This window comes from Typopeltis vanoorti, chromosome 9, assembly GCF_054136105.1.
Source record: "Typopeltis vanoorti isolate ZY-2024b chromosome 9, IOZ_Tvanoo_1.0, whole genome shotgun sequence".
In the NCBI taxonomy this organism is placed as follows: domain Eukaryota; kingdom Metazoa; phylum Arthropoda; class Arachnida; order Uropygi; family Thelyphonidae; genus Typopeltis; species Typopeltis vanoorti.
In genome coordinates, this window is record NC_143557.1 from 134,828,462 (window position 1) to 134,854,730 (window position 26,269).

Sequence of the window (26,269 nt, forward strand, 5' to 3'; positions counted from 1 at the left end):
CATGGCAAAACCTGATCCTCTCTCTAAATCCATCTGAACTACAGCTAGCCAGTAATCATATTACGCGTTTACAACATACACGCATGCATGATAATGAATAAGAACAATAAGTCCTTTCAGTCTCTGTCACCCAAACGTGTAACCTTAGCTACTAGATTGTTTACAACGTTTTTATGTTCCTTTCAATTTGCATTTACTAGTTTTTTATGCTTTTCCATCAACACATTGAAAAAGCTAGACAGTTTGCTAGTGAAACTGGCAGGCAAAGAATGTAAGAACCATAAATTTATATGTTCAAATAAATTCTATAAGGACAGCTGAAACATAAGTAAAACACATCAGTTGCATCATATGTTTCAGTTGGGGTATTTTCTATTCAGTTGATAGAAACTAGGTTAATTATGTTGTGCATAGCAAAATACACATAACATTCTTCTCATACTTCTCAGACAGTTGTCCATTATTACAAAAACACACAACCAGTTGCATTATTTATAGAAACAATTAAAATAAATATAAAAAATATAATATATGATAGAAAAATGTCTCTATTACTTTGAGACTATTCAACTTATAGCCCCGCCCCCCCACATCTGATTCTTCCTCTAGTCAAATAAACAGACAGATTTCTGTCATCTTTTAATGTTTCTAATTGGGATGAAGAACAAAAGAAAAAGCTTAAAACCTTCTTTGGTCATCCACCTAGATTATACAGTCTCCTGAAAGTTCATAAACCAGGTACTTCATCAAGACCAGTCATTGACTATATCAGATGTTCCACTTATAAGATATCTAAATTCTTATCCAAGTTACTTGTCACTTTGACTATAAGAACTTCTACTTATATAAAAATAAACACTTTATGGATTTTAAAAATAAAATTTCTGATCTTTATCTGGATGCTTCCGATGCTATGATCAATTTAGATATTGTAATATCCTTGTTTACTAATATTCCTTTATTGACACGATTAAATTACTTCAAGAAGAATTTCCTTCAGATGTTGTTAAACTATTTGATTTTGTTGTACATTCTGGTTATTTCTCCTTTAAAAACAAATTATATCAACAAATTGAAGGAACAGCCATGAGCAATTGTATTTCTCCTATTATTGCCAATTTCTTCATGGAACATGAAGAAATTGGCAATAATAGGAGAAATACTGTTATCAAAGATATGTTATCAATGGGTGAAATGTTATCAAAGATATACTGTTCACTTTGAACAGTATATCTTTGATAACATTTCACCCATTGGTACAGATTTATGGGTATTTTTGCTATTCAGAGGCTTTTCCTCTGAATTGTGCAAATTCAGGGAAACTAGATTTGTTAAGGGGTGGGGGGAGTAGAGATACAGTCCTTATGGAGGCAGTTGAATGTAAGAATGAATATAATATGCCAGAGCAAATAAGGACAACAAATCTGAGTGGGATAGTTAATATAAGGCATCAAGGTAGGGTTGGGGCTAATGGGGGTCTTAAATTCATGTACACTAATACTAGGAGTATTAGGAACAAGAAGGAAGAGTTTTTGGCCATGGTTGGCACTTCCAGACCACAGGTTTTAGGTATTAGTGAAACATGGCTGACTGTAGATGATATAACTAGTGGGATTGAATGTGATGGGTATAGTGTGTTCAGGAATGACAGAGAGAATAAAATGGGGGGAGGAGTATTGTTGATGATAGCTGATGAGCTCCAGCCAAGGAGAATAGAAGTTGAATTGCAGGATAGAGAAAAGAGCACATTTGAGGCCATTTGGTGTGAGATTGTGGCTAGCAGAACTAAATACACAATTGGGTGCTGCTATAGACCAGGTGATGGAAAAGATGGTGGTGACAGTATGCACAAGCAAATAGAAGAAATGGGTGGAAGGAGGGTGATTATTATGGGAGATTTCAACTATGGTCGCATTGATTGGAGTGAGGAGAGGACACACGGGAGGAAGGAACTGGATTTTATGCGGTTATTAAGGGATAACTATCTGCGACAGCATGTAATGGAAAATACTAGGGGTCAGAGAGTGCTTGACCTAGTAATTACATCTGAGGATTTGGTTGTAACAAATATGACCACATTGCCACCAATCGGTGAGAGTGATCATAGGGTCTTAACTTGGGAGGTGGCTAAAGGTGTAGAATTTTCAATTAAGACAGGGTACATGTGGAATTATCGGGCTGGAAAGTATGACAAGCTTAGGAGTTTGATTGGTTCAGTCCCATGGCATGTACAACTGCAAGGACTAGAAGTTGATAGTGCATGGGAGGTAGTTAAGAAGTGCTTGCATGAAGCAATGGCTGACTGTATACCTAGAGTCCGAATAATAAATCAAGTAGGGGCTAAATGGATGAATAACACCATTAAGCTTGAGTTGAAAAAAAAGAAACAACTATGGAGGGAATTTAAGGAGAAGGGTGACCGGCAGGCACATGAATGGTATAAAGCGCAGGCCAGAAGGGTGACGAGTGTGGTAAGAAAAGCAAAAAAGGATTACGAAAGAACATTGGCCATGCAGGCTAAAGAGAATCCTAAACAGTTTTTTAGATATGTAGCAAGTAAAAGGAAAAATGTACATGGCAGATTGATTTTAAAGAATGCTGATGGTAGGGAGGTAACTGAATCAGTTGAGATAGTTGAGTTACTGAGTGAGCACTTTGCAAAAGTATATCATCCAGGTGGTGACATTGCAGAAATGAATGAACCAGTAGATTATACGGGAATTATGGTGAATGAAGTGGAGGTGAGTATTGCATAACCTCAATGTCAATACATCTGTGGGATTGGATGGTATACCAGCTCGTGTTGTACGAGAAGCAGCTAAAGAATTGTCAGTACCCTTGACCATTTTGTTTAATTTGAGTCTCGGGTCTGGGTTAGTTCCGAGCGGGTGGAAAGAGGGGAAAATAGTTCCACTGCATAAAGGTGGTTCCAAGACTGCTGTTGTAAATTACCGACCGATTAGCATATCAGGAATCATTGTCAAGATCTTAGAGAAATTAGTCAAGAAAAGAATACAGGATTGGATAGATGAAAATGGGATACTGTATGGGGGACAACATGGTTTTGTGAAGGGTAGATCATGCCTCAGTAACTTGCTCACGTTTTATAACACAGTGACGGCTGAACTGGATAGGGGTAATGGGTTTACAGTGATACTACTGGACCTTGCCAAGGCCTTTGATAGGATACCACATGGAACCTTAATCAGTAAACTGGAGCAGATGGGTATAGATATAGGGTTGGTGAGATGGATAAGAGGGTGGTTGAAGGAGAGATATCAAAGAGTGGTTTATTCAGGAGTGGAGTCTAAAAGACGTCTTGTGACTAGTGGAGTGCCACAGGGCTCTGTTCTTGGACCACTGCTTTTCAGTTTGTTCATCAATGATATTGGAAAGGATCTGAGAGGAAGTGTTCACTTGTTTGCTGATGATGCAAAGTTGGGTAGAGCAATTGTGAGTGCACAGGATGTCAAAATTTTACAGGATGATTTGGATAGTTTGGAGGACTGGGCTAGGAAAAATGGATGTCAATTTAATGTGGCAAAGTGTAAGGTTATGCACTTTGGGGTGAAAAGAATAGCAGCAGTATATCGCATTGGTGGAACCATACTCCAGGAGATTGATGATGCCAGGGATTTGGGAGTGTTGGTGGATAGGGAATTGAAGTTTAGGGGGCACATTGCAAAAGTAACTAAAACAGCTCACCAAATCACTTGGCTTCTGAAAAATACTTTAACATGCAGAGACGAACAAGTTGTTGTTCCTCTGTATCGAGCCTTGATAAGACCCCATCTGGACTTCTGTGCCCAGCTATAGGCACCAGGGTTTCTTCGTGATAGGGAGGAAGTGGAGAGGGTCCAGAGACGAGTGACCAAGATGATAGCAGGTCTGTGGAATGAACCTTATGAGAATAGGTTGAAGATTTGTGGGTTGCAGAAATTGGACGATAGGCGAAGGAGGGGTGATATGATTGAGACATTCAAATTACTGAAGGGTTTTTATAAGATTGATCCAGAAGATATTTTTGAAAATATGACTGGTGGTGGGAGGACTAGGGGCCATGCATGTTAGCTGGGCAAGAGCGTGGTTGACAAGGGTGTTAGAGCTAGGTTTTTTACTTGGAGAGCGGTAAATGAGTGGAATAAGCTTCCAGAGTCTGTTGTGGGTGCTACGACCGTGAATGAGTTCAAGGCAAGGTATGATAGATACTGTGTGAATGTTGAATAGTTGTTCTTGACATGATGTTAGGGCCTCCCTCGATGAGTCTGTCGACTCCTTGGAGTTTCCCGGAACAATAATAATAATAATAATTGCAGCAGTTTCTTTCCAAATGAAGTGCATTTCATCCCAGGATCCAGTTCACCTTAAAAGAAGAAGTAAATTACCCTTTTTAGATCTTCTAATCCTTTGTCAACCAGATGGAAGTTTACTATTTTCAGTTTTTTGGAAGAAGACTCATACAGGCCATTATATTCACCTGAATTTCACCACCATTCTAGTTTTATTTTTATTTATTTTTATTTTTTTTTTAAAGACTGTAACGATTAAGACTTTAGTTCATCATGCACATTCTTTGTTCTTCAGATACTTTTACAGAAAGAATGTATTAAATCCAACTTTTTATCAAATGATTTTAAGGATTCCTTCATCAAAAAAGCTTTTAACATTTATAGTATCTCTACCTTCCAATAGAGAAGAAATAACTTGCATTCCCATCATTTATCATTTACGAGCAAGGCATTTCTGAATGCATAGCAAAAGTTTTAAAACCACTGAATATTTTTGTTGCCCTTTGCCCCATCAGAAAAATCTCCACCTTTTTTACTTCACCTTTAGGTTTTCCAGGCATCTACCAGATTCCTCACTCTTGTGGATTATCTTATTTTGGCCCTTTGTGGGATATAGTACTTTTTAAATCTGCCAATCTTTTCTAATGTGTGTGTGTATGTTTTTAAGTTAGGAAATTATTGATGTAGTTATCTTACATTAGCTTAGGTGGTGCTTTTTAGAATTGTTTGTTATTGTTTATATGCCGTTCTATGATCCCATACTGAAGATGCCTATGACACTTAGGTGAACATTTTACATTAAATAAGTTTTTATGTGAGTTTTCCTCCAATTTTATATTTATTTTGATTATGCCAACTCATGATTTTCCATTATTTATAGAAACATTTCCACTTTTCTCTGCTACTGGATATCAGTAACAAACCGCTTGGCATTCATATATAGATGAATATATGAGGCAAGAGAATATCTGCTAAATATTCTCTTGCCTCAAATGTTCAAATGATATTTCAGTATGAAATGGTTTAGAGTTGACTGATGTCCAGTGCAGTGTTAATGAAAGTGTCCATATTAGTCATTATTGAGTTTGTGCACATGTACAATTAGAGTAGATAAGAACTTTGGCTGATATCATTAAACAGTGGAAATGTGATGCGAGGACACAGTGTCAGTCATTATCTTATCCCAGAATGATAGATTATTATTATTATTATTATTATTACGGGTATCTCCATGGAGTCAGTAGACTCATCGCGGGAGACCCAAACTAGCAAAACAATATCTGTCATATCTCTTCTTGAATTCATTTACAGACGAAGAGCTCACAACTAAGTCAGGCAATGAATTCCACTCATTCACCACCCTCCAGGCAAAAAACCTTGTTCTGACACCTTTGTTAACCACACTCTTCTTTAATTTCCAGAGATGACCTCTTGTTCTTCCATCACTATCACACAGCTGAAACATTTCCCCTGCATCAATCCTATAAAAACCTTTTAGTAATTTGAATGTTTCTATCATATCACCTCTTCTTCGCCTATCAACCAATCTCTGCAATCCACAAGCTCTCAATCTATCAATGTAGGGAGTATTTTTTATATCACTCACCAACTTGGTCACTCTTCTCTGAGCCCTCTCCACAGCCTCCTGATCTCCAAGGAATCCAGGTGACCAGACCTGAGCACAGTAATCCAAATGTGGAAGTATCAATGCTTTATAAAGGGGAATAATAACCTCTTTATCTCTGGATGTCAGTGTGTTCCTCAACAACCAAGTAATCCTATGTGCAATCTTGGACACCTTAGCAATGTGTCCTCTGAACTTCATCTCCCTATCTACCAATACCCCTAAGTCCCTAGCCTCATCAATCTCTTGGAGTACCTTTCCATCGATGTAGTACACAGCTGGTAATCTTTTAATCCCAAAATGCATGACTTTACACTTTTCCACATTGAACTGACATCCATTTTCTTTTGCCCATTTTACCAGCTTATTTAAATCCTCCTGCAAACTTTCAACATCAAATTAGGATAGGAGAATGTTGTTAGGATTATGTGTATACCATAAGTGGATTCTTTCAGGTATCAGTATGACCATAGCAATAGATCTTTGCGAAAAATGTGAAAGAACATTATATTCTGAACACTCTTGCACTCTAGTTGGCAAAGCTGCTGCATACATCCAAATATCATTTCCAAATAGTGCTTGAGTTTGACTTGGCACTGCAGAATTTGTTGTGAATGAACAATAAACAGTTTGAAAGTTTTGGTATGAAATGTTAAATCACAATGCCAATGTATCACTGTGAATTTTTTAACATTTTTATATTGAAGCAATATGTTAATAATGAATAGTCTGTGTCCTGAGCAGAAATATATCAGGAACACATTATCATTAATAACCCTATCCTTCTCTCCAAATTAACCTATAACATTTCTTTATGTTTCTGAGGATTCCTTTTCTGTTCTTCTGATTAAGTCTCCAACCAGCTTTTTCTTTGCATCAGCTATAATTTCTAATGACTTCAAAAATATTTTCCTTGCAGGTGCTTAATGGGGTTCTTAAAGGTCAAAGCTGAATAACTGGGAGGAACTGACCAGGGCTTCTGATCTAATGTCTATTCCTCATCTTCTCTTGGTGCACCTTGTTGGATGTCTACCTTGACACTGAACAAATGAGAAATGGACTGGCCAATTTGGGATCTTCCCATTAGCTTAAACTCTAATGCAAAATGATGGTACAACATGACAGAATTTCATGCTGGCTGGAGCATGCTCATTTAAACAAGGCCTCCATTGTTTTTTTGCCAGGAAACAGCAAAATATCAGCTACTGGAACAAATCATAACTCAACATCATCAGAGCTCAAGATTGGTGCCAAAAAATGGAACTAACATAAGAATTGGATAAGTACCAGTTTGACATAAGAGGTGTTACTGAAACAAAGAAGACAAAAACAAGTGAGATTTTTCTAAGCAACAAATACAAGGTATTACATTCAGGGAAAAGGAATAGCTATAGCACTTAACTAAATATGAAAATAATCTTCTTGAATGGCAGGCAGTATCAAATAGAGTGATGTGGGCAAATATCAGAATAGGGAACTGGACAGTGCGACTTATCTGTGCCTATGATCCCACAGAAAGTTCTACTAAGGAAGAAGTGGAGGAATTTTCAAGGCATTAGAGAAGGCAACTGACACAATGAAAAAGGAAAAGTTGGAGATCTAAACGATAGAGTAGGAAATGATTACCAGACATATAGAACATTTTGAGAAAATAGCAAAGCTAATAATAATGGAAAGTACCAGCTGAAATTTTGTTCAGAACATGAACTGGTTATTACTAACACCATGTTCCAACATAAAGATGTGCACAAATTCACATGGAAAGAAGATACAAGAAATAAGGAAGGTCTCATTGAATGAATAATTATTGCTAACAATGTTTTCCCACTGGTTCAGGACACAAGAGTACAGAGCAGGTTGAAATTGGATGTGATTATCATTTAGTGTTGAGCAGGATAAAATTGAATTTCATATTGAAAAGAAGAGTGTGTAAGAAAGTTTTAAATCAAATCAAAGTTGAACAGTTTTCAGACGTGAACTGTAGAAACAAATACACAAACATTATTCAAGAAAAAATGAATTTGAAAACAAGAACACAAACATCGGAGATCCATTGTCAAACCCTAAAGAAAACATTGATTGATTCAGCTAGAGCGGCATGTGGTGAGGTTGTCTGTAAGGATAGAAAAATCAGAACGTCATGGTGATTCATGAAATTAGAGGCAGTCAAAGAAAAGAAGAAAGCATATCAAAAGTTCTTGTCAGCTTGTGCTCTTAGAGAGAAATGCAACAGAGAGAAACACTGTAAAACTAGCTAAACAAAAGTCATGGAAAGTCTTTGATAAGAATATAGAAAATCAATATCAGAAAAGTTGTAAAATATTCTTAAGGCTATTGAAAAATCTCAGCAATGGGAGAAAGAGTACTTTTAAATGATAAAGATGATAATGGTGAAATGAAAACTGGAGATAAAGATATTCTGAATTAATTACTTTGAAAGATTGCTAAATGAACCATACAGTGACAGCATAGTGGTAGAAAGCACTCAACAGGAATGCAGTTAGTAATACGTATCAATACTTGAAGAAGAAAAAGCCATCAGAAACCTAAAATGTAGAACGGCAGCTGGAATACATGATATTCAGCCAGAAATGATCAAATACGGAGATACAAAAGTGTTCCAGTGGCTATACTGCCTAATTCAGATGGCCTGTTTAGCGGATTGAATTCCAAATGATTGGAGTAGAGCTCTCATAGTAACTATCTACAAAAAGAAAAATACAACTGAATTCAAGAATTACAGAGAAATTTACCTGTTGAGTGTTACTGGTAAGTTTTATGGGAGTATACTCAAGAAAAAGGTAAAAAAATTTGTGAAAGGAGAGCTCGGAGAAAAACAAGCTGGGTTAAGGTCAAACAGAAGTTGTCAGAATCAGATTTTCACTTTAAGTGAAATAATTGAGAAATCATGAGAATATATTAAGGATCTGTATATCAGTTTTGTAGATCTGGAAAAGGCAAGCCAAGATAAAAGCTGTTCAAAACGCTTCAGTTATATGGTGTAAATGGGACATTATATCAACCAATACTTAGTAATCTATATTTGAGTTGTAATTCAGCAGTTAGAATTGAAAGAAGTACAGCAAGATGGTTTGATTTTAAATCAGGTGTGAGACAAGGGTGCACATTATCTGTATAGATCACATTATGAAGGAAAGTGGTATTGAACTTGATACCAAAATTGAATTTGTTAATCTCATCCCTTTATTTATACAAATGATTAAATCTATTATAAGTCTGCAGGATTCCCTGACTAAATCGAATAAATGCTGTAATAACTTTGGTATGAAAATCAGCAATAAATAGACAGCCTTTGAAAATAGGCTGAAACATTGAAAATATGGACTTCATCCTGAGTGGAGAATATCATAGAATGAGTAAAACATTTCAGCTATTTAGGCATAATTTCTAGTGAAAATCTCGAATTAAATTTGGAAATGACAGTAGAATTAGTAAAGCTGGTATGGTAGGAAGTGAACTGAATAAATTTACATGGAATAAGAGAGAAATTAGTCAAAATACTAAACTAGCTGTCTAAGATATCGTTCAAACCAATTTTAACTTATGGATCTGAAAGCTAGTTTAGAAATAAAATCCTTAAAGACTGGAGATCACAGATATGAGAGTGCTGAGAAAGTTTAGGCTAGTAAATAGATGGTATCAAGCCTCCGTAACTCAGTCAGTATAGAAGAAGAAGCCCTTTGGTCGGAAAGATCTGGGTTCAATTCCCGTCAGTGACATGAGGATCTGTCTAATACGGAGGTGGGGGTTTTTTTACCCAGAAACTTAGGTTTTCTGTCCCCCAGAACAGGAAAACCAACCCCTTGAACACGGTCTACAGTCAGAAATACTGCCCTTAGGGGATGCAGTAAGGAGTGATGACCGTTGCATTAATTAGCTGTAAGCATCCTTAGTAGTGGGGGGGGGGGGGGCTCAACCTGTCCTAGCACAATGGTAGTATCAATGGTAGTATCATATTAAAAATGAAGATATTAGGAAATAACTTGCCATTGTTAGCATTAAGGAATGCATTTGCAGAACCAGTGGTGTGGCCACTTAAACAGAATGGAAGAGGAAAGGTTAGCAATATGAGTGTTCTTTGCTAGGATGGCAGGAAAAAAGACCTAGAGGAAGACCAAGATGTAGGAGGATTGATACAGTAAAAAATGCCTTAGAAGACAGAAATATATGATCTGATAATATTGGAGTCTTGACAGATAACAGATTAATGTAAAGGAAAATTATAGATGGGAAGTTAGTAATGATGTAACTTTTCATGTAATAGTATCATAATATCCCTCTTTTATTTATTTATTCGTATGGAGTTTCCTCCCTTTTTCTCCCCTATCCCTATTGGGGCGAGTTGAGCCCCCCTCATGGGAGGTTAAGTATTTATGGCTGTAGATCCCTGTGTGTTCACGGGGCCGGTTTGCCTGCTTGTGGGATGAAAAATGCCAGATAAACTGGCAGAAAAAACCCTACTGCCCGCGCCCAAGACTAGCTAACTTGGCTATGGCTGAGGAAGATCCTCAGATTCCTCACGTCTTCGACGGGAATCGAACCTGGGACACTCCTTCCCCAGCCATATGGTTGTGAAGTGCACAGCCACTAGGCTAACTGCACGGACAGTATCCCTCTGAGAGTACATGTTAGGGAATTTGATGCTAATTAGGTAATCTTAATGAATACAGATTAGTCTAATTGCTTAATTGCCTGTTTTGAAGAGCTACGCTTTCCTTTCTCTGATCCCTGATAGCATAAATAAATAATCTTATATTATTTCTAATTATATTATTCTAATCAGTAAACTGCAGCATATGGGGATGGATATAGGGTTGGTGAGATGGATAAGAGGGTGGTTGATGGATAGATATCACAGAGTAGTTTATTCAGGAGTAGAGTCCTAAAGATGGCCTGTGAAAAAGTGGTGTGCCGCAGGGTTCTGTTCTTGGACCGCTACTCTTTAATTTGTTCATTAATGATATTGGAAAGGATCTGAGAGGAACTGTTCATTTGTTTGCTGATGATGCAAAGTTGGGTAGAGCAATAGTGAATGCACATGATGTCAAAATTTTGCAGGATGATTTGGATAGTTTGGAGGACTGGGCTAAGGAGAATGGATGTCAATTTAATGTGGCAAAATGTAACGTTATGCATTTTGGGGTGAAAAGATTAGCAGCAGTATACCATGTTGGTGAAACTGTACTCCAGGAGATTGATGAGGCCAGGGATTTGGTGGATAGGGAGTTGAAATTTAGGGGGCACAATGCAAAATTGGCTAGATCAGCTCATCAAATCACTTGGTTACTGAAGAATACTTTGACGAGAGCAGAGACAAGCAAGTTATTGTTCCTCTGTATCGAGCTTTGATAAGACCCCATCTTGACTACTGTGCCCAGATTTGGGCACCAGGGTTTCTTCTTGAATGGGAGGAGAAGGTGGAGAGGATCCAGAGGCGAGTGACCAAGATGATAGCAGGTCTATGGAATGAACCTTATGAGAACAGATTGAGGATTTGTTGGTTGCAGAAATTGGTTGATAGGCAGAAACTTGGTGATATGATTGAGACATTCAAATTACTAAAGGATTTCTATAAGAAATCCTTCTAACATCTCATTCCTAATTCAGAGGATATTTTGAGAACAGGACTGGTGGTGGGAGGACTAAGGGCCATCCATGGGACTAAGGGTATTAGAGCTAGGTTTTTTACTTGGAGAGTGGTGAATGAGTGGAATAAGCTGCCAGTCTGTTGTGGGTGCCATGACTGTGAATGAGTTCAAGGTGAAGTATGATGGATACTGTGTGAATGTTGAATAGTTGTTCTTGACATGATGTTAGGGACTCCCTCGATGAGTCTATGGACTCCTTTGAGTTGCCCGTAATAATAATAATTTTAAAAGTGTCTCATTTGTTTCATTCCTCTTTCAGTGCCACTGGTTAGGTCCATATGGTATTTCTGAAGATAATTTGCTTATTTTACTTATTTTCATTTTTTAAATTTCTATTGATATTTTGAGCTGTGTTCTGGACTATATATATATTTTCATCCAATATAGAAATATATTCAATCAGCTAAGTCTCATATTGCCAATCTGTTTTTCTTTAGGGTGCACCAAGGAAGATGTTGATAAGACATAGGGTTCAGAAGTCTCGGTTGATTGTTTGCATTATTTGAAAGTTTGTTTAGATCATCTGGATATGAACTGTGGTACCCCCCCCCCCCCCAAATCATCTAACATCTCATTCCTCAAAGGTGGTGCTTTTTAGCATGAAGTAGGTGGATGAAAGTCATATAATTGAGCTCATTTCTCTTGTATGCTAAATGAAAGATAGTGTTCCTGATACTAACTAGTATCTATTTGTATTTTGTAATTGCATGTTTAAAAGTACAAGATTCTTGTATGAGGGGGGGGGGGGACCTTCCTTACCTGCACCAGTGGCTGAAACAAAAACGGCTCAGTAAAGTGTGTAACTAGAATTTAACCTATCAAGTCTTTCTTCTGTAGTGTTCTGCCTTTTATGGAAATTAAAGTATGTAATTAAATTATATAATACTGTGTAAGCACTCGGATAACATTTTTTTTTTTTTTTTGCCTGAAAGAACTGCTGTTTAAATCACATGTATGAGCTGAGACTCATTAATTCAGATGAAAATCCATTGACAACAATTTGTTTTCACCTAAAGAGTAATTCATTTATTTTATATAGAAGTTGTAGGGTTCCTCCCCCCCTCCGATAATCATATCCCCCTGTTAACTAGGTCTTGCTAATGCCTATAATGCTTTGCACTACATCTAGCAAGCTAAGAATCATTTTTATTCCTTAAGCTTCTGGCTTTAGTGTATATGCATGCTTCTTACCAAGATCATAATAATTTTGTAAGAAGGCCACTATGCTAGACTCGATCATATGCCTTGGAAATATCAAGAGTGACCACTTGAGTTTCTCCAAACTTTTCCATGGCCTGCATCCAAAAGTGGGTGAGGTTAGCTAGCAGATATGTTGTGGAACGAGAATGTTCAGAATTCATATTGGTGATCACTAAGTAGATCAAAAATGAACAAAATTGATATCTGAATGGTATCCCAGAGATGGTGGGAGAATGAGATTAGAGAGAGAGAGAGAGAGAGAGCTATTTGCTTAGTTTTTTCTCTCCAACTCTTTAGACCACCAAGGGAGATCTCCTGCTATGAAGGGTGCAATTGAGATGTAAGAGAAGTGGAAACATGGAAAGACAGAAGTTGTGAACCCACATCCTTAGTAAGAGACCAGAAGGCTCAACTTTCATTTGAGCAGGGGAAAAGCTTAGTACATTTGGCCTTATAAAGTCTGCTTTTGGATTTATTAATGTTTTTTGCAGTTGTTATGAGTTAACAGGCTGGAGTCTTGACTTTAACCATTGGGCATATTCAGAATGTTTGGCTTGGACTGCCTTAGCACAATTTTTGAACCAGAGGTTAGAAAAGGTTGAAGTGGGGAATAAAATCACTCATTCAGCAAAAATAATTTCTGTTATTAGATCAGAGCAGGTACTAAGAGCAGAAGCAGTAATCACAAACAACAAGGCATAGAAATCCTGAAGGCCATCTCAGTTGGCACTTTTGTAGCACCACAGGATATGAGGCTGAAAATGACTGGGAGAAGGACGATCTATAGAAAAGGAGTCATGGACAAGGTTATGGTCAGACTTGCCATGGGGAGAACTAACATCTTTTTCTCCAATGTATTTGGAGGAAAAGCTGGTTAAGAAAAGGTCCAGGTGTTAGGAGAATGTTGAGGATTATCTGGAATTTTGGTGGGTTAATGAACAATTTGTATTAAGGTATTACTGATAGAAAACAGTTCGGCTTATTTTCTAGCTTGGTCATTGAAGTTGTAGAAGGGAAGCCAATCTGAACTGTGGCCATTGAAATCACCAAGGAAGATTATCTCGGTGTTAGGGTAATTAGACTGCCTGTAATAGGCTTTCAGAGATAAATAGATAGGTCAGTGAAGGAAATAAGAAATCGTGAGTCAAAGCAAATCATATAAAGGGGAATTCCAGGTCTGTTAAACTTTGGCATATGGATATTAGATCTGAAAAATGCATGAGTCCCACTTTTCTTATGAAGGGCTTCTTGGAAGAGGTAATGAAGAAAGTCAAAGTGAGATCTTGTTGTAGAGGATGCCAGTTGTGAATGACGAATGAATAACATGTCAGGTTTTGGATGTCTGTAAGTGATGGTGCATGTCATTGATATTAAAATTAAAACCGTAGATGTTGGTAAAGTCACTCTGTAAATTATTATTATTATAGCATAGAATTCTGGTTTATTTTTGGATTTTTTGAGATACACACACACACACATTTGAGATACATATATATATATATATGTATGTATTATTTTTTTGTTTTTTGCAAGTTTTTTTGCATTTTTGATATTTTTAGAGATTTTCTGGTGATTTTTTATGAGATTTTTTGTTAACTTCAGCCACTAGAATTTTTTTTTCTTTGTCAAAATAGTAGGAAATGGTTGCAAGTAAAATAGTAGGAAAATTTAAAAGAACTAACAAAAATCTGAAAGGACTTAACTACATAAATATAAATTTAAAATTTAAATCTATGCTTTTATTTGTTTCTTTTTATTTATTTAGAGATTTATGTTTTTATTTTATTATTATTTATTGTTATTTATTTTATTTTTGAAGAGTTGATACAAAAATAGTATTTGTCCAAAACCTAAGGATGGAATGTGTTTCAGACATTTGCTAAGAGGTCGCCTTCACTCTACTACAGAGCTTGAAGACCGATTTTTGGTTATAATCAACACACTACAGCAGCTCTGCTTGCAAGTTGGCTCCATTCAAGCACAGATACTCGGATATCTCAACAAAGTGTGGCAAGATGTCTGTGACAAATAGTCCCATATGCACGAAAGCCTGTATCCCTTTATCCACAGCTCATCATAGAGCATGTTTTCAATAGCCATAAAAATTGGACAAGACACCAATGGATTAACATGCTCTTTATAGATGAAAGTTGTTTTAGTCTTTCCTCCGATTCTAGACGACACATGATCTGGTATGAAAGTGGTACCTCTTGCCATTGTGAGAATGTTCTTGAAAGGGATAGATATGGCAGTGCTGTCATGGTGTGAGGAGGCATTATGCTTAACGAATGCACTGAGCTACACGTCTTGGAAAAAGGGACTATGACTGGTGAATGATATTGTAATGAAGTTCTTCAACATCATGTTCGATTGTTCTGTGATGCTGTAGGCAAAGAATTTATTTTTATGGATGACATGCCATACCACATTGTACACAAGCAGTGGAGTCTCCAGATACTTGTGGAGACCGAGGATATTAATAAATCAAGCAGCAGCACACTCCCAGATCTCAATCCCATAGAACATGTTTGGGATGCAACAGGGAGACACATTGCTGCTTGAAATTCCCCTCTAGAAAACAAACAAGACTTTATCCTTGCTCTGAAGGAGGAGTGGGCCAGTTTGCTTCAAGAACTCCTGAATCACTTGGTGCTAAGTATGGTACAACTTTGTGAGAGCTGCATCACATGTGGTTCAGGGTGGACATATTCCATAGTGAAATGTGTTCACACATGCTTTTCTCTAAGCACTGTAAATTAATCCCTTAACTACACCCTCAGGAAATTTGTAACTTTTGCCAAAAACATATTGCAATTTATTTAATTTGTATGAAATTTATAACACATTTTTTGTGAATATAATTTATTAATATGCTGGCAATAAATTTATGTTTACATTTAGCTAGAGTCATGAAAATTTTTTCATATACAGGTAAAAATGTAGTTTATCCTTAGCTTTTAAACACCAGTATATATATATATATATATATATATATATATTTATAAAAGTACATTTAACTGACTAGAACCCGAGAAAGTATAACAAAAACCTTTAATACATCACGACTAGTTTCATCGGTGCTCCGACTTCTTCAGGTGAGAAATAAAAAACATAAGATATAAAAATAACAAGGTAAAAAACATGGACTTTCCAGCTTAATAAAAAGCAGAATAGTAACAGTCATATTTGAATAGGTGACTGCGTGCTACCATTGGCATGAGTTATGTGTGCGACAGCTAATTTTAGAGCGCCAGTACTGGATTACTGCGCTATGGGAATCAGGCAAATTGTAGCTTAGATTGTTGTTCAAATGTGAAGGGTCCAGAACTATTTCTTTTGATTCGATAATTCTTCTTTCGAATTCATCCTTGCATATATATAAATTAGTAGTGCATTCCCAGTCAACTTGATGTGGCTGTTCTTCAAGGTTAGAGTTTGCCGAGAAGAGGACATGACTGGAAAGGGCGCTTGCTCGTGTTCTACTGTAAGAGATGTCACGTCTATGTTCCTCAAGACGAAGTGAAACAGATTTATCTGTCTGGCCAAAATAAGGTCGACCACAGTCGCACAAAACTTTATAAACACCAGGAAAATGCAGTTGGTTGTGTTTTGGTCGACTCAGAAAAGAACGAAGTTTTGGCAGAGTAGTATAGTCGGTCTTTATGTTGAATTTCTTCAAAATCTTAGCTAGTTTTGGGGTAAGAGAGCTGATAAATGGTAACTGTATATGAGAGATAGGGTTGGAATCATCTTCTTGTCGAGGATGTTGGCGTGGTCTCAAACGTTTAGTGATGTTACGAGACAAATATCCATTATTTAAGAAGGTGTTTTTCAGGAAGTTAAGCTCTGTTTGAAGGTCTTCTTCTGTGAAAGTGAGACATCTTGCTCGATGGGTGAGGGTGGAGATGATGCCCAGTTTCTGAGGTGGGAAGTGATGAGAAGAACCATGTAAATATCTATCAGTGTGGGTGGTTTTTCGAAAAATTGAAAATTTAAGACAGTCATGTAATCTGTTGATCTTTAGATCCAAGAAGGGGAGAATGCCGTTAATCTCTAGTTCTGATGTGAATTTAATGTTCTGATGTTGGTTATTTAAATAGTTTAGAAAGTTTTGCAGTTCCTCTAAACTATGTCCCCAGATAAGGAAGACGTCATCAATGTAGCGTAACCACAGTTTAGGTTTCAAAGTAGCTGAGGAAATAGCTTTCTCTTCAAAATCTTCTAGAAAAATGTTAGCTAAGACTGGGGATAGAGGGCTGCCCATAGCTAAACCGCTAGTTTGTTTGTATATTTTATCTTCGTAGCAGAAATAGCCGGAATTGATGCAGTGAGTTAGAAGAGCAAACATTTTTTTAGAAACCTTGTCCTTAAGAAGAGTCAGAACTTCATCTGTAGGTACATTCGTAAACAGAGATACGATGTCAAAACTCACCATTCTGTCAGAATCTAAAAGATTCAAATTTTTTATTTTTGAGATGAAATCTTCAGAGTTTTTGATGAAGGAGGAGGAATTGCCAACTAAATTTGCCCTCTATCCCTAGTCTTAGCTAACATTTTTCTAGAAGATTTTGAAGAGAAAGCTATTTCCTCAGCTACTTTGAAAACACAACCAACTGCATTTTCCTGGTGTTTATAAAGTTTTGTGCGACTGTGGTCGACCTTATTTTGGCCAGACAGATAAATCTGTTTCACTTCGTCTTGATGAACATAGACATGACATCTCTTACAGTAGAACACGAGCAAACACCCTTTCCAGTCATGTCCTCTTCTCGGCAAACTCTAACCTTGAAGAACAGCCACATCAAGTTGACTGGGTACGCACTACTAATTTATATATATGCAAGGATGAATTCGAAAGAAGAATTATCGAATCAAAAGAAATAGTTCTGGACCCTTCACATTTGAACAACAATCTAAGCTACAATTTGCCTGATTCCCATAGTGCAGTAATCCAGTGCTGGTGCTCTAAAATTAGCTGTCGCACACATTCGACTCATGCCAACGGTAGCACGCGGTCACCTATTCAAATATGACTGTCACTATTCTGCTTTTTATTAAGCTGGAAAGTCCATGTTTTTTACCTTGTTATTTTTATATCTTATGTTTTTTATTTCTCACCTGAAGAAGTCGGAGCACCGATGAAACTAGTCGTGATGTATTAAAGGTTTTTGTTATACTTTCTCGGGTTCTAGTCAGTTAAATTTACTTTTATAAATGTATACATCCCGAGTAAATCCTAATTTCAATATATATATATATATATATAATTCAGCCATTAAAAAATTTCTTGCAGTGTAAGCAGTCCAGAATCATTGTTGAAAATATATACTCTAAATTTAGAACTTAGATTTTTCTGAAACTAAAGTTTCATGTTGTTCCTAAAAATCTATTGATATTGATAAATCTCAGTATTTTTCAGTAGTTTGTTTTTATATTGAGTAAGTGAGTTTATTATGGCATTGCTTACTGTAGCAAGAGTTGAATGCAGTATCCTTTAATTTATTTAAAATATAATTTATCTTTTAATATTTTTTTCTGATTTTAATGGATATATCATTTACTTGATGAGGTTATATTTAAACTTTTGAAATTAACATTAAAGGCATTTATTTTCTGGAAATCATCTTTCATTTATGCTCAGAGGTCATTTCTAAGTCTGCTAAAAATGTCAAATGATGCTTTATTATTACATCACACCTCCAGGGAGCCCAAAGACTCATCGAGGGAGGGCATTATTAGATCCTGAATGTAGAACTTTACAAGTAAATTCTTTATTCAGGATTTAACATGATAAATATTACTAATTAAGGAGATATCTGCACATCAGCTAATAATTATGAAAAATTATTTTATGTTATGTGATAATGTGTAGTCCATATGTGCCATATATTGAAATTTATTCCTGTATAACTGAAATGAGAAGCAGAGAATTTTGTGTTAGAATAGTAAGAATTATGTAAGGGAATTGTTAAGTTATTTGTAAATCCCATTAAGCTGTCTAGTACATTACGAAATTTCTAGAAAGATAATAAGTAGTAATCTGGAATAAACGTGTATAATATGTATGAGTGAGTCGAGCGTAGCAGTGGAGGCTGTACCTACGCGGTAAGTGACGTCAGAACAACTTCCTGGAATAGGATAACCTAACAGATTAGGGAGAGTGTAGGATTACCCAAGGGGACATGAACGATGGGTAAAAAAACACATCGAATAGAGGGTGCCCGAAATAATGAATAAAAGACGATGCGCACCACATTACGAGGCTTTTTCTTTTTCGGTTCTTGGATTCCAGTTTTAGGAGGATTGTCGGGGGATTCATGCGAGAGCGGTGGATCGACTACTGTGATGTCGGACGACGAGGCCTATTCTTAAGAACGCTTGAGGATTTCCAAGCGAAGCTGATTGTGTTACGACGGCCTATGCAGAATCGAGTCTTCGAATAAAGTCCCATTGAGGAGAATGAAGAAAATTTCCTGCAGAGTGGTAGACAGCACGCCACAGTCCGGAAATGATTCAAAGAAAAGTGTAGTGCATCGCCAGGTGCAAAGAGACGGCCGATAACTATACAGTAAGGTAATCCAGATCTACATGAGATGGCGGCATGAAATCAGAAAGGATCTGGTAATGTAAAGAATTTCATTCTATGTTAAAAATCGATTAGAAGAATAAGAAATTTGTGTATACTGTAAACTAAGGACACTAATAGAGAACTTTTAAGTGAGAATTTGATTGAATTAGTTAAGACCACGTGGAACAAAGAAGAATTGTTGATAGGCAGTATTTTGATTGAGAATGGCTAGGCTTGACTAATGAAATTTAGAATTAAGATGGTTATTGATAGAGTATTAATGAAAGTGTTCAATGCATGTTCTGTGAATAACTTGTGAAAGGAATTATATCCTAGTAGTGTTATCCTTGCATGTAATCTTATCCTTTTGTAATTGAAGGATTTAGCTTACTCAAATTCATTGTTGTGATTTAGTATGAACCTTAACTTAGAGTGAGTTTTCTTCTATTTGAATTTTCTTAACTGTAAATGTTCTGTGCTTTTCCAAGAAACATGTTTTGTACCTTATACCTGAGTTTATGCCTGATTACAAATTCAAACCACCACTTATGAAATAGAACCTTTTGGCGGGAAGGAATTGGATATTATTGCATAAGTGAGATTCAGGTCACGACTGCTAACTGAATCTGCACAGCGCTAGTGTAACATTAATTATTGTGTGTATCCCTTTTGAATTTAGAATTGTTTCCCTGAACAAGAGTCTCTTCTGTTATAGGATATTGGCTGGCGCAGCATAATAAAAATTTTGCCAATATCTGAAGAGGAAATAGATCTGAATTAATATTTTAAAGGCACAACAGTAGATTAGAAAGAGGGCTATTTAGAGGTAGAATAAGGTATAATATAGAGAAAAGCAATGACGTAACAATATTTTATTTAAAATATAATTTATCTTTGAATAATTTCTTCTGATTTTAATGGATATATCATTTACTTGATGAGGTTATATTTAAACTTTTGAAATTAACATTAAAGGCATTTATTTTCTGGAAATCATCTTTCATTTATGCTCAGAGGTCATTTCTAAGTCTGCTAAAAATGTCAAATGATGATTTATTATTATTATTACATCACACCTCCAGGGAGCCCAAAGACTCATCGAGGGAGGGCATCTACTCTGCAACTCTTCATCTCACTACTCCACCAACCTACACCAACGCCATCTACCACCACTAGTACTTTCACACACAATCACAAACATCCATGTCAACGGTGGGATTCGAACCCGCAGCCTTCTGGCTAGAGAGCGGATATGCTAACCACTCAGCCAACCAGGCTGGCTTTATGGTTGGTAATCCTCTTATCCTGCTATATTAGTGGATGTATTTGCCTTAAGCTGCTTTAGTGACATTATACTTGTTATTATAAAGTCAGATATAGGAGAATGACATAAATATGAGTTGGACATGGTGAAAATATTGAGATTAGATTTAGTTACAGTAGAAACTATTTCACTTTAGAAATTAAATTAAACTTGCCAAGAAATTATATTCTTGTTTTATTTATATCTAAATGTAAGCAACAAAGTTTGCATGAAGTATCTTTACAACTGGGCTACTTGTATATAGAGGCTGATGACTTCCCATCGATTGCCTTAGTATTCCACAACGCAAGCACACTTCCTTTTGGATGCATATGAATGCTATGTATTATGGGAGGGTCACTACCCAGACCCAGGTGTGATTCCTGCTGATGAGACCTCAGTAAAGGTCGAAACCAGTCTGGGTTGTGGCCCTTCCATATCAATGCAAATTATCAGCCTCTATATACAAGTAGCCCAGTTTGTGAAGATACTTCACATGCAAACTTTGTTTGCTTACACTTCAATATGAAATAAAACAGGAAGTTTTATTGGATTTAGTCACATATAATTTATTTCAATAGAATTTTCTGTCATCATATAGCCATATCACATACAGTTCTAAATAGAACAGTTAGTTTGAAAGATGGAACATTTGATCATCATTAATTTCTTGATATGTACCTTCAAGAGATGTTCAGGCTATTTTGACAACACTATATGATTAAGTTTGCATTATTATTAACCTCCTATCCACAATGTTTCTCCAAATTAGTCTATTATTTGTCAGCACTCCAGTATCGTCATATCTAACATTCTTCAAAATTTCCTTTTAGAATTCAGCAATGAGAGGTGGGGGAAGGGGGGGAAGAACTCATTACAGTATCCTCCATTTGTTTGTATATTTTCTATATCAAAGAGAAGTAATCTACATGGATGGCATGGAGATCTGTGATGTCAGGAGGAAACTTTTTTTAAAAGTATAAGGTGTAGATGTTGGTGAAGAAGAAGTGATGACAAAACTGACCATAATATCAAAAGTATTAAACTTAAACATTCACTAAATTAAATAAATCCATTATCTTATGTTAGCACTTATTATTCATGTGTGATTTATTTTCTTGTAGACAAACAGGTAAATCTTCTGACATTTAAAGGAAAATCAGAAATACATAAGAGTTTTCAAGAGTGGAAAATCCGGTCCCTTGCAGGGCATATTTCTTCATTCATAAGATCCTTTGAGAAAAACTAATTATGCATTGCTTTCTAGAATGGTTTTATAAAGAATGCTGAGAAGGTTCTATTTAAGCTTAAGTTAATTAGTAATGTTTCTCTGTGATTATCCTGATTCTGGAAAGTTTTGGTTGAACATGCATCACTGTGTGTGTGTGTGTGTGTGTGTGTGTGTGTGTTTAAAAAAAAAGTTTTTTTTAAAGGAATGTGTAGAATTGGCTTTCTGTTGGATCAGGTTTCTCATTATTTCAGGTCTCCACTAATCTATACTTGGGTAATCTTACTTAGAAGAATAGTTATCGTGCTGATTATATTATTCTGAGCAAAATATTAACTTGGAAATTATGATAGAAATAAAGAGTAGATGTGGACATTAGAAATTATATCTAAATAATATAACAGATGGATATCAATTCTTTGTTCCACATTCTTTTTCACAAGTGTTTTGTTTGTGACTGCCATTCTTTAAGATGGCATTCGAAGATGTATATGTTATTTTAATAGAGCTATGCATATTTTAGGTGAATTGGAAGGGTTGTTTGGTGAAGTGGAAGACTCCCTTCTACACCTTGAAGATATTATTGAAATTCAGGAACTACAAGAAAAACAGCTGGATCACAGATTTCAATTGGCCTTGTATAAAGAAAGCAAACTAACTGAATTTGAAAAAGTGAAAGGTGATTATTCAGCTTCTTCATTTTTAAACCTAAAAAAAAAAAAAATTTATCTTACAAGTTGGCCATTTTAAGATAATTAACTGATTGCACAAGGTCCACACTGGAAAAAAGTTTTAAAAAGAATCTTTGATTCTTTTTAAAACTTTCGTACATACTTTACATTTCAATATGATATTCAATTTTATCCTACTCAAAACTAAAAAAAAAATTTCACATTTGACATTCGTAGATGCTGTATGGTCGCTGTCGTACCTCACATGGTTTTAACAATAATGTCTTCTGCTAGAATAAGTGATTCCCTTTCCACACAAAGTTTGTAGGACAATCACAAACATCCATGCCCATGGCGGGATTCAAACCTGCAGCCTCTTGGCTGGTGAGCGGACACGCTAACCACTCGGCCAACCAGGCTGGCTGCGCAAAACTAAATAGCAATAATTTCCTATATATCAAATATCCTATTTGTTGTGTACTTAACTAGTAAGAAGATATATTGTTATCAACAGTGGGAGCTTTTCTTATTCTTGTCATCTATGTGAATTTGTGCACATCTTTATGTGGAAAGTTGAACAGAAATCCAGCAGGACTTACCATTATTATTAGCTTTGCTGCTTTCTCCAAATTTTTCTCTAGAACATTTCTGTACGTTTGATTATCATTTTCTACCATGGTATTTAGATTTTCAACAAGGGTCGACTTTTTCTTTGAGTCAGTTCTTCTTCTCTAATGCTCGAAAAATTCTTCCTTCTTAGTAGAACCTTCTGTAGGACCATAGTCTCTGTGAAGTCTCTACTCACGACCATTTCCAGACATCTTTTCTCTAATTTCTTGAAAATTTCTCATTGTACATCTCTCCATCCAATTTCTTCTCTACCAGCTTTCACACATCTGTTCTACTCATGAATAGATCTTCCCAACTTTGCATTATTTGCAAATAGCTACATATCTCGAAATAAGTCTGTGCCAGTGTGATTAACATAAAGGTTAAACAATAATGATCCCTAAACAGTAGATCCCTTTGGCGCACCACTAGTGACCTGTTGGGATACTTTGTTTTGGTACATTAGCAATTTGCTTACACATGATCTCTCTTTCAAAAAATTCTTGCTGACCATCATAGAGAATAATCCTATTATCAACCTGTTTCTGAATACTACGCTCTCTCAAACACCTGAGCACAACCCAGACTGGCCTACAATTTGTGGCTTCAGTTTTGTCACCACTTTGTGAAAATAGAACAATTTTATCATCTTCCCACTCCTTTGGGACTTGCTCTGCTCTGTTCCAAGACTTGTGTTAAACAGATATGCCAAATATACTGTTGACTTTGTGGAGCATTTCTTGAAAACACTCGGTAATATGTTGTCAGTCTACTGCCTTATTATTATTAAGAGAGATCTCCAGGGAGTCGAACTCATTGAGGGAGGCCATATTATTTGCACTAGTTATCATACCTGTTCTTGATCAGGTATAAAGGATTATACAAGTATAACACTTTCAGAAGTTTGTGAATCGCAATCATATCACCCCTCTTTCTCCTGTTTGCTAGTGTCTGCAGCCTACAAATTCTCAACCAGTCATCATGATCTGTATTCCACAATCACGATATCATTTTTGGAACTCTCCTTTGCACGCTCTCCACTATCAGAATCACCATAGAAACCAGGACACCAGACCTACACTCAATAGTCCAAGGAGATCTTATCAAGGTCTCAATCATTAGCATCATATTTCTTACTTACTCACTATCAGTCTCTCCTGCACCATACCCTTTACACTCGAGCTCCATTTTTTTTTTTAATCATTTTCATGCATGAAAGGTAGAAGTACATATAACACATCATTACTGTGTGTGAGGATTAGGAAATAAACCTTTTCCTTGAAGAGTGTGGCTGTAGTTGAGGAATACTTCATAAACGAAAGATACACAGGACAGAGGTAGACAGAATAAAAGAGAAGTTGGTTTGGTGCATTTTTATGGGACCGTATGGGTGTGCAGCTGCTGCTCACTCATGTTTTAACCAGGCCCATTGGAAAGCAAAGGAATGATGGATACCACTTCATTGGAGCAGCATCCATGACAGTTCCTGAAAAAAAAAAAAAAAAAGCAGAGTTGAAACATTGAGGGAGGAATCATTCTCCCTGGACAGTATCAAGAATTTTTTAGATTTTAGGTGCACCACTTCACACACATGAACCTCATTCTAGGTATAGAATAGATTTCAGTAATTAAGTAGATTTGTACATTTAGGGTGAAAAGTGTAGCCTCTCGAGAGAATAAGAATGTTTTTTTGGATGCCAAGGAAACTAGTGATGTTGTGTTAATGCCAGGAGAGAGTAGTGTCACTGAAGGGAAAGGTAAAGGAACTGATGTGTGAAAAAAAAAGACGAGACTGCATTTTGGTAGTGCTGAAGGTGACTGTGTTATCCTTGCCCCTTATTAACTATGTGCATTAATCCCACTAAATTGTTTTTCTGTTATTTTAGTTTAATTTCTATTACTACATTGACATTTATTTATTTCTTACATATAAGAAACTTTTTTCTTGTATGTTATTATACTAGCATCTTATGAAGCCAAAGACTCATAAACCTGGAATGCCTCTGGAGTGCTATCTTTGTCATTTGCCTCTTTATTCTCTTCACTTCATCACAAGAAACCTAACAAAATCTGCACAACCTCTAGATGTGGTCAGATCAAAGCCTTATAAAGAGGAATAACTTCCTTATTTCTAAAGGTTAAGAACACATAACCTCATCCAAGTCAAATCTCACTCTTAAAAGATTGAAACGTATAGCACATTTTAGCACTGTGACACGGGTGAATATGATATAATCTGGGAACCATGTCCAGGAGATCCATCATGTAACTTTTTTTTTTTTCAAGCCACTTGAAAAATTCCAGTAATCAGAATGGTGCTCTCACTCCAGGTCATGAAAATCATTTATCAAATACACTTGAATTTTGACATATTTTAATAAAACTTTTAATAAATCCAAAAATATGCCGATTTTATTTGTATCTATGTATTTTTATTATCAGTTTTCTCCTGATATATTCCCTCATTCTCTCTCTTCCAGTTGTTTCTTAAGGCAAACCTTATAAACTCAATAAACTATACAAGCTCCTCCAGAGCAGGCTTTTACAAACATTCATATCCACAGTGGGATTTGAACTTTTAACTCATTGGTTCAAGTATGTTATCCCTTTGACTAACCAGTTCTGGGAATAAATAATATGGTCCCAGTCACTTTTCATTTCAAATTTGAACTTATTCCTGAAAATGTTGTATATCACTACATCTGTGTTTGAAGGATACAAACAATTACTTCTGCAAAAAATTGCTAAATTAAAATGAACAAAAGGTTTTGTAAAGATTTTAATCATACCTCGAGCTTATCATCCTAAAAAGAAAAGCTGCAGCTTTTATTAAAATTCTTGAAAACTTAGTTTCAGAATCATTAATCTATTTTTACATGGAGTTTTTCTGTAATAATTTTACATGGAGTGTCTGTGTAATAATACCATGAGATGTCCATGGAGTCTGAAGACTCATCTTGGGAGATGCACACTTTTCTCACAATATCTATTATACCTCTCATTGAACTTATTCACCAACAAAGTACTCTCAACAGATTCTGGCAACTCATTCACCACTCTCCAAGCAAAAAATCTAATCCTCACAACTACACTCTTAATTTCCAGGGA

At 36.1% G+C, this 26,269-nt stretch overlaps 1 protein-coding gene across 2 annotated transcripts in view; it reads left to right on the plus strand.

Moving 5' to 3' along the window:
* LOC150103591 (dysbindin-like) overlaps positions 1–26,269 on the plus strand; it is a 128,352-nt gene that overhangs the window by 63,573 nt on the left and 38,510 nt on the right. For both annotated transcript variants that reach the window (XM_090397904.1, XM_090397906.1), the window contains one exon: positions 22,405–22,560. In XM_090397904.1, the coding sequence (XP_090254030.1) occupies positions 22,405–22,560 (156 nt within the window). The remainder of the gene's footprint in view (positions 1–22,404; positions 22,561–26,269) is intronic.